Source organism: Grampus griseus, assembly GCF_964374135.1.
Source record: "Grampus griseus genome assembly, chromosome: 1".
Taxonomy (NCBI): domain Eukaryota; kingdom Metazoa; phylum Chordata; class Mammalia; order Artiodactyla; family Delphinidae; genus Grampus; species Grampus griseus.
Window position 1 is genome coordinate 121052951 of NC_139017.1, and position 10383 is coordinate 121063333.

The 10383-nt window shown below is 39.2% G+C and overlaps 1 protein-coding gene across 1 annotated transcript in view; it reads left to right on the top strand.

Moving 5' to 3' along the window:
- Positions 1-2276: 2276 nt before the first annotated feature.
- NEGR1 (neuronal growth regulator 1) overlaps positions 2277-10383 on the top strand; it is a gene marked incomplete at both ends in the record, with an annotated part of 906787 nt that continues 898680 nt past the window's right edge. Inside the window, one exon of the mRNA XM_082653283.1 lies at positions 2277-2452. Coding sequence (XP_082509409.1) covers positions 2277-2452 — 176 coding nt within the window. The remainder of the gene's footprint in view (positions 2453-10383) is intronic.

Genomic DNA, 10383 nt, shown 5'->3' on the forward strand with positions numbered 1-10383 from the left:
ATACTAGTAACATCAGCAACTCCTGCTGCAAACGGCTCGGGCCTTGGAGTGTCACTTGTCACTTCAGCAGGGAGGTGATGCTGGTTAGGGGCTCTTCGATCAGTCAGTCTGGGTGGTCACAGGTGATGGGAACCTTTCCCTTCCCCATATATCCTCAAGCACTGCGATAAAAATCACTCTGAGCACCGCTACCGCCAAGCAAAACGACTCCCTGCCTGCCTCGTAAAGAGCTCAGTCTGGGGAGGCAGCCGGATGCTGACCCCTGCAGAGATTATTGCTTCTGCGCTTTGCCAAAGGACCCTGCTAGCATTATGGAAAACGAGTTAGGGATGTGCGAGGTTTTGCTGTATTTATTTCCTCCAAGGGATGAAGGACTGGGGTCAGCCGAAGAAAATCTTCCAAGACTGCTTAAGGGGGATAGGGTTGGAGGAAGGGGAGGGGTGAGCATATTTTTTAATTACTTGTTTCTCTCCTTCACCTCCCCGCTCTGCTTCCCAAACTCCTCACTGAGCAAGATTGATCGGCGTAACTGCTATCGACTCTAGTCTCGGTTCTCGCATTGATCTGCGAATGGACTGGAATAGCTAAAGGATCCTGAATCTGGAAAGGAGTTCAAGAAGGGAAGAAGTAAAAAAGGGTAGGCGGCGGCCCCATGCCCAGCACCTCACTCTGCCTTGGGCCAGGACAGCGGCTCGCAGCGTAGGGGCGAGCTGCTACGTGGATGCGGCGGCGTAAGAAGAGAGGGTAGCCGCTCTGCGCCGCGGAGTAGGAAGCCTATCCAAACGGGTTTGGAGGCTGTTAAAAAATATAAACCTGTGACTCGTTAAACCCGGTAACTTTGCCCTGCCTAGATTCGAACGCGCTTATCATTCCGCCTGATAGGCTCAAACGGGTTAAACTGCCTCTTACATAACAGGACTGCCTGGCTGCACACAATTAAAACGCTTGATTGCAGTCTCTTCCCGACTCCATCCCTTCACGACCCTCCCTGCCCCTCCCTGCGCGCCTGCGTGCCGCGCGCGTACAGGGCCCGCGAGCTCGACTCGCGCGCATACAGGGGCGCGCGCTTACTACACACTCACACACACGTCCATGCGCTCTCCACTTTGATTATACCATTCTCACACACACACACACAATTTAGTGTCAACATGCACGAGGTGCGGGGTGTAGGGGGACCGCCGTCCAATCCTTAGCGACTGACCCATTAGACGCGCCAGCTGCTCTACCGCCAGGCCTTGCAAGCACCCCCATCTTGTCCCCTCAAAAAGCAGCCCCTCCCCCCCGTCACCGTCCCTACCTATATCCGAAAAGAGGTAAAGAGTGAACTAGTTGGCCGCTTGTCAACTGTAGCGCGGCCGCCCCGGCGAGATTGGAAAGAAAAGAAACAACACCACCTCACAGTCCCTGGCGTCATGATGGCGCCGACCACAACTTGGAGGACTTAAAAGTTACGGTGCCTCAAGAGGTAAAACGCACCGAAGAGGGAAAGCAAAGCGCCCCTCTGCTCTGTTCACCTCAGCCCCGACCAGGAGACTTTTCTAGCAAAGCATCACTTTACTGCGTATGACAGGAAGGGAAGCGTTCTGTCTCCGTTGCGTCGCTTTTTTCCTCTCAGTTTGCATAATTGTGATATACCTCTTACTGATTTTTTTTTTCGTTTTCTTTCTTTTCTTCCTGCCACCCCCCCGCCCCAATTCGTTTCCCCCCTCCCTGCTGCATCCCCAGTCCCCGGGCGGGGTTGCTAAGGAAACGGCCGCTTGGCAACGCGCGAGAGCCTGGGGCCGCCGGCCGCCGCTGCGCCCCGCGCTGCTTCTGCTGAGGGTGCAGCCGCGATTACAGCCGCCGCCGCTGCCGCCGCCGCTCGCCCAGCCTCCGCCGCCGCCGCTCCTCCTCCCTCACTCGCCGGCGCGCTCGCCTTCTCGCTAGATAGTGCGCGAGCCGCCCGAGAATTAGCCACTCTCCGGACTCGGCCAAAAGCAACCGAGAGGAGGTGTAGTGTGGTGCTAGGGGGTGGGAGGGGAGGGAGGGAGGGAAAGCAAAGACGAGGAGGAGGGGAGGCAAAAAAGAGAGAAACAACACCCAACAACTAGAGGGGGGTGGGGGGGAAGAAAGAAAAGAAACCCACCCATCCACCAAATTAAAAAAAAAAAGAAAGAAAGAAAGAAAAAAAAAATCCTGTGGCGCGCTGCCTGGTTCCCGGGAAGACTAGCCAGCACCAGGGGGTGGGGGAGTGCGAGCTGAAAGCTGCTGGAGAGTGAGCAGCCCTAGCAGGGATGGACATGATGCTGTTGGTGCAGGGTGCTTGTTGCTCGAACCAGTGGCTGGCGGCGGTGCTCCTCAGCCTGTGCTGCCTGCTACCCTCCTGCCTCCCGGCTGGACAGAGTGTGGACTTCCCCTGGGCTGCTGTGGACAACATGATGGTCAGAAAAGGGGACACGGCGGTGCTTAGGTAGGAAGAACGTCGTGCTTTTTCGTACTTGTCTCAGTCTGTCTTTCTGTCTCTCTTTCCACCTTTCTTGCCTTCTTTTTAAACCAAGTAATGATGCTGGTGGTGATCACTATCAAAAGACTACATTTCAGGAAATTCAGTTGCTGATTCTGCGTGGAGCCATGGCCCCTTAACCCCGGGGCAGGTAGCAAGCCGGACTGGTGATGCTAAAGCACTTTGCCGGAACGACAGGTAGCCCGGGGATGAGTGAAGTGTGAGGTTTAAGAGGGACAGGTGCCACTTGGAAACTAAATTCACAAGGTCTCTGTTTTATTGTCATGGGGTACTCTTGGAGAGTCTGACAAGTTTATCAGGTTGTTTCTATTTTACTGCAGCCTAAGCGACTTTTTCAAACTGATGGCTGGCTCCCTGCTCCTATGTATTTTCCCTCTCACTTGGACACTTAGGCTCAATTTCTCCCTTTTCAGTTTTCTTTCTTTCCTCTTACCGCTTTCTCCCTTTTCTTTTTCTCCCTTCGTTTTCTTTTCTTCTTTCCATCTCCCCCCTTCTTCCTTTGCCTCTTTTCATTCCTTTTCTATTTTTCCTCCCTTTTTTCTCCTCATATTTTCTTTTTTATCTCCACCACTCTAATTTCTCACCTCTTATTTAACCCACTTTTCTCCACTCTTTACCTTTCTCCATTCCCCATTTTTCTTCTTCATTAATATCCCTGTTCTGTGATCTCTCTCTCTCTCTCTCTCTCTCTCTCTCTCTCTCTCTGTCTCCCTCTGTCTCTCTCTCTTTCTCTTTTTGACTCACATTTCCCATCTCTTTCCCCATATCGGTTCCCATCCCTGTCAGACACACGTATGTTCCCTCTAACCCCTTCCAGTACCATTTTCTCACCCTCACAAATCTCTTTCTTAACCACAGTCCCTCACATACTCTGTTTCACATTCTCACACATGCTGGCACTTCCATACTCTCCCTAACAACCACTTTCACATTCAGATTCTCTTCTACTGTCTAAAAGGCACACGCTACTTCCCTGTTCCACACATTGTCACTCACACATGTGTACACACAGTCTCTCTCTTTCCTCTCTCTATCCCCTCATCTTTCCCTTTTCCTCCCTTTTCCCATTTTAAGTTTTGCTTTTGCTCACTGTCCCTTCTTCCCTTCTTTTCCCCAAGCTTGAGCATCGAAATGTTTTGTCATTAATGAACATCCATAGACTAATTTTATCTTTAAACAACACTGCAGATAAGCTTCTAGAAACATTTTTTCTCCTGTGAAAATATAAATTGATAATCAGCGGTGCTTAGATCTAAACAAGGCTAAATGCCCTTATTCCTTCATTTCCCATTGCCCTCCCTTCACCCCATGACACTTCCACCTGACATATATCTCAAATCTCCCTGAAAGATCTTCTTTCTCTCCACTGGGTGGTAGTTGGCTTGTAAGTGCAGATTGCACAAAGTCCGTATATGTGGCATGTCTAAGGTGAAACAGAGTGGGCTATGCTTTATTTGAGTCATGCAATATATTTTAAATTTAATGATCTGGGATCTGGGTGTGGTAAATGATTTACACCTTCTAAAACATGCTTATGAGTCCAAATTCATCTGGACTACTATTGTAGTTTCTAATATACATTAATAACGTGCTTTTATAATATATGCTATCTCTACTGTAAATGCAAAATGCCACTGGATGTATACAAAAGTAACAAATGATTTGTTATAACTTAGTAAAATACCTTTCATTGTTGGTAAAAGAGATGAACTTTTGGTCACACACAGGATATAAATTAAATCCTTGTTTATGTTCTTTATATTAAGTTTGTTTTGGAAGTTTAAACAACAGTAAGGATGAAGTGCTATCTTTAGAGGTTGCAAACACTTATCATTGGAGCTGTGATCTATATGTTTGTAGCAGTATATTGCCTATTTGTAATGAGCATTAACACTTTCAATCTAAAGGATTTGATAGACTGCTTGTCTTTTAATGGTATATCTTAGGTGTTTTGTTTCTATTAAAATAACTGAACCCATGTTCTGCCTCTAGGAGACCTATGTTTAGTTCAGTCATTGCTTCCAATAGTGAAGCTTCTCTAACTAGTGACACCAATATCCTTCCTGGTTTGTTGTTTTGGTGCAGTCCTCATTTACTTGTGTGCACTGTACCTCATCCATTTATATGCTATATCCTGAGTTTTGTCATATCTTAGTTTAGGGAACTTTTGACTTTTAAACTTTTAAAAGAGAATACAACCTCTGTCTCTTCTGAATAATGTTTCTAACCAATTACAATGTTTTTTAAAATAATCAGAATCTTTTTTTTTGTCATATGAAGCAAATCCAATCTGCATTATTTTTTACTCAGAATAATTTGCTTACAGTAATTCTAGAATTCTCTAGGGAGTATCCTATTTTTTATCTTTTTTACATTGCCCACAGGTTTTAAACACTCTTAACGTGTATATTTATAAGAAATCCTCTTTCTCTTAAAACAAATGTTAAATTGTGTCAGTTATTTTTCTTGACTCATCTGCAACTGGTATTTGCTCTCTTCATAGACCAGTACAGAAGAGCTTAAGGACTAATTGAGTGTAAGTCAGGTGACATACTTTTCATCAAAAGTAATGAAACAGAGTTATAGTTTATGTTTTCACTTTGGATACTTGGAATTGTATTTGATCTAATTATCTAATTCATTAGAAAACAAAACAAACAAAACAAAATCTTCCCTAATACATACACACCCTCACGTCAAAGTACAGAAATCTAGTACTCAAGAGAACACTTTACTGAATTACATGAGTTCATTTATTAAGCTTTACACAGTATACTCTATTTTTAATGTAACTCATTCCTCAAAGTATCTCTAATAAAAAGCAAATAGCGGCATAAAAGTTATCAAATAACTAAGTGCTAAAGGCCTGAAAGTGCAAACGTGTCAGTCAGTGACTCTGTTGCTTGTGGTTACGTTAATGAAACAGAAGTTTAAAGGTCAAATCATACGTTTTTATCTCCTAAATGCCAGAATGTCTGTTTTAGAGAAAAGAATCAAGAAAAGCAAAACTTCCCTTAAGTGGTGTTATCATACAAAAGGGAATTCATTCTGTGATCCACAAACTGTATCTATCATTTTGTAAATCATCTTCTCTATTTGGCTTAAATAGAGGACTTATAATGAAGTTCCATTTAGTTATTTCAACATTCTTATCATTTTAACTTTGCCTCTTAAGGTTAGTGAAACAATATATTAAATGTCAAAATGTCCATTATTTCTAATAATGATATTCACTGATAAATCTCTGAAGGATTCACATGAGGTATTTGGACATTCTTGATAAAGTATTTAATGATACATCTATTCAATACAATAACTTTGGTACTTCCCTTACCTAAACTTTAAATGAATGCATGGATGTCTAGAGTACATTGTAATTTGCTACCAATACAAATTAATATTTTCATTAACTTATGAGATACTAGATATTAGATTGCTACCACATTTAATACTTATTGCTATTTTGTGCTTAACAGAACTTGTTAATTTGTGTATAGAGAAATTAACTTCTTCTCTAGTCTTCAAATTGCATTTTAAAGTACATGGAAGATCTGAGTTAATGCTTCATGAGGTGACATAGCAAAGAACAGGAGATGCTAGAACCACATTGGTCATGCTTCAGGACCCAGTGTTTCTAGACCTAGAAAATCAAGGGGAACATAATTCTGCTCTGGCTCAATACATTAATTTCAGATGACTTTTTTTTTTATAGTTTTGAAGCTACTTTAATGTGAATCAGTCACTTTATTCTTACCTTATTAACAAATACAGTTATGTTAACATGTCCAAAAATGTTTAATATTCTTTGGAGATAATGCAAGGAATAGCCTCATTTATATCATCCCAGTTTTTAAAAAGACATGCCATTTTAAGCTAGTTCTTTCATCTGTTTCTACTTCAACTCATCTATGAATTTTGTACATTTTAAGCTGCCATCCTGATATGAATTCAAAATATCCTGTTCTCTGTTTGTCATGCTTTAATCGAAGGAAGGAAGGAAGGTTCTTTTCTTAAATGTGATATCTTCTTTAGCAAAGTTGAACACAACTTTTTCATTTTAATGCAATAGATTTGAATGGAAGTTATATGAGATCCTAATAATGATATTGTAATAAGGCAGAAGACTTTTGCTTCAAGCATACAGCATAGAACACATTTATGCAGAAGATATTTCCATTGGAAGTCACAAAACTTTTACAAGTAGATTTATAAATGGATATGACAAGCATTTATTACTTCTCAGCCTATTTGTCCAATACATTTGCCTTTTGATTACATTAATTAGTTTTGGTTTAAAATGTATGCTATTGGATACAAGAAAGTAAATGATTTATGAGAATGCAGAATTACCAATAACAATAGAGTCGATTATACTGTACTTTTGGAATATCATTGAAGAGTCTCTTCAGTGAGGCTCTTCAAACTCATCTGTTAAGTCATCCCTACACATTGATGCATCACATATTCCATATGTACTGTTCGACTATATAGGCATTTTCAGTTTAGAACATTAAGGCACTATTTAAAAACCTACATCCTTATTAAATAGTGTCATTGAACAAATATTTTTAAAATTCTGAGGTTTTTTTCCTTCTTTAAAGGAGAAGTGGTAATAGATAGTCATGCTGAGTCATTTTGGAAAAATGCACTCCAAAATATGGAATAAAATGCTACAGTGTTACCTGTAGTGATTTGTAGAGCTGTTCTATTAGCATGACATATTACTTGATACATTAATACACAATCATTCATTATATTAAAGAACAACATAGTATTTTTAAATTTTCTAGATAAATTTATTTTTGTCCAATTTTTTTTAGTTTAGAAGATCTGATAAGCCCATGTGGTTGTATGTCTTTGAGCACAAGCATATGTTAATGAACTACTTATTTTAAATAGATTGGATTTACAATTAAATAGCTCCATGAGATAAGTTAATTCTGAAATACCTGACTTTTGGAATGTTTGGAGAAATGTTCACATCCTGTATGTGACAGTTCTAGGCCTGATTAACCAGATCCAACCTTCATCCTTCTCCTATGCTGTGCTATTGGAGATAGATGATGAAACTAATCCCCAGGCTGCATTTCCCAGTTGTCCACGTCAGCTGTCTTCAGGCTGTGGTTGTCCAATGGAAGGTAGTTTTAGGAGAAGGGAGGATATGATGAGTGAGAGGCCAAGGTGTTTCTCCCTTCCTTCATTGCTTTGGGCAGTGTTCAGCAGTGTCTCCATCTCCCACTAGATAAACGGCTCTTGGGCTTCTGTATACTGCCTCACCCATTTGTTCTTCCATCCTAAAAGTAGCAATGACTTCCTGCTGTTCTAACTGTTGGACTGTCTTATCATCATGTGTTCTTCTTCTCAACTTTTCCATCCTCTTTGCAATCAATTCCCTGCATTAAATTCCCTCTGTTTTAAATATTCAGAATGGTTTACATTTTGCTGGTAGAACCCTGATTGATACATGGTGAAAAGTAATAGTTTCAGTGATTTTAAATATATTGGGTTGAATTACTGTTTTGCTCATGGTAACATAAATGTTGCTTCCTAGAACTGGATATAATAGTTGTTTAAGGAGGTAGGCATAGAACTATAACAACACTGGGGCATATTACGAAGAAGAAAAATGGATATTTGGGGTATTGTCCACACCCAGATTATGGTGAGCACAATAAACAGATTATATAAATATTTAGTTAAATATATGATTGAATAATTAATTTCAGAAGAAAAAATGTAAAGATGCTATGCATAGGAAAATAAAGTAGTTGAAGAATATAAATTGGCAAGAATCAATAATACTGTTGTTGTTGTTTTTTTTTTTTTTCCCCCCCACTGAGCAAAAGAGAACCAGGGCTAAACTCTGTTTGTGGATATGTGGTCAAAATGCTGAACTAATTCCTACAGTGTTGACTATTGAAATCAATAGGAATTAAAGGCCTTTCTTTTATGTAGCTTAATACCTGAAGAGCAAATCAAAGTTTCCAGTTTCTTATGAAGTATATGATCATAACAGTACACATAACCACTGTAGAAATTAGTCTCTCAAGTCATTTGAAACTTTTTGTTAGAAATCAGATCACTTTTCTACCATATCCTATTCAAAATGTCATACACTAAGACATTATAGACATCACATCACTAACATGGAAGAGCTAAGGGAAGCTTTATTAGTCGGTATTGTTTGTTTTTACTCTCCCGCTTAACTATTAGATGATGTGGTGACCTTCCCCTTACATTCTTCAAAATTCTTTCTAAAATATATTTTGTAGGTGTCTGGCTCCAATATAAACAAGTAGTCACCATAAAGTCCTACTTTTGGTGACTTTCCCCACATTTTTGCAGGAAAGATGGTAATTTAAAACCATAATTAATGCAATGACCATCTCTAAAGAATGCTAAGAGAGGATTCCTGAGTTGGGAAGGAAGTCATGCTTAACTCGTTCTTCTCAAAGTTTTGCTGATCCATTATAGATTGTCATGGACATTTTCTGTGTATAAGAGAAAATAAAATGTATTGCTCCGTTTTTCCTTGGAACATCATATTACCTGCCTTTTGGCTTTTGTACAGGAAACTTTAAATTGGACCACATGCTATTTTGTCAGGTATTTTATGTGTTTCAAGTTCACCAATGGAAACAAACTTCCCAAACTACTAGAGAGTAAAATCTAGGATTTTTCTACACGGGCATAATCATTATCAAATTGGATTTTAATTAGTCCACTGTATCTAAAAATACGACGATTTACAAGATGTTGGAGAAATTTAATATTAGTAAGAAGTTTTTTGACATTTTGTTAAAGTACTTTCTGTTTTTTACTGTATTAATTTTGGTTGTCAAAACAGAAGGGTTTGTAAGCTCTGTGACTGTTGTTCATCTATTTCTAGGGCTTTAACGTTGAACCTTGCATATATCAGGCCAACATCCACTATATTTTAAATTAATGAATTTTTTGGAAGGATAAGTGAAGGATTAAATGTATTTGTTCCTTGGTTTATTAATTGTTTCAAATTTAATAATATTGTAATATCTTTAATACTATGATAGATCTGTGTGTTTATAGTGATTAAGTATTTTCTATCGAATCCATTTATCAGTGGTCTCTGCCTTAAGTAATTCCTGCAGAAGTCCTAGTGGGTTGAGACACACACATTGGAATCATTCAGTGTCTTTAAATTCAGGACACAATCTACTAGTGGGTCTTGAAGAAAATGTACTGTATACTAAAACTATTTAAAAAAAAATAAAATATACTAAAATAGGGTAGAAAGCATTTTACATAATAAAGATAAGTATCATTTAATTAAACTTTTATTTTGTGTGTTTGTGTGTGTGTACTGTGTCAAAATTTTATATATATATATATATATTACTGTGGATTTCAGCAGAAAATGTTTGGAATGCAATGATACAGTTGTAAGATTATTGAGATGTACTTATAGTTTTAAGAAGATCTAAGATTTTAAATTATATAGGTAGGTTTTTGCTCTTTGCAATTATAATCAACAGATAACAGGAACAGTTTGAAATTGCAAAATATCTGTTGTAACCTTCTGACATTTTTTCTGTTTCTACCTCAACTCATGGAGCCTCCTCTTCCTTTCTTCTAAGGCTTCAATTAAATAAAATCAATAAAGATACAGAGGTAGAGAGAATTGGCTATTTGCTTTGAATGAATAACTCTCAATTGTGAAAAGTAGTTACACTCCTCAAGCCAGAGCATAACTTTTGTATCATTCTGTCCCTCAGAGATAGGTCAACATTACTTTATAAACCACAGGGTATTGATACTAGCTGATAGAATTTTAATGTGGTCATGTGGCTTTGATTTATAATGTTGAGGAGGTTATCTATTAGCATTGTAGTTTCTAAGCC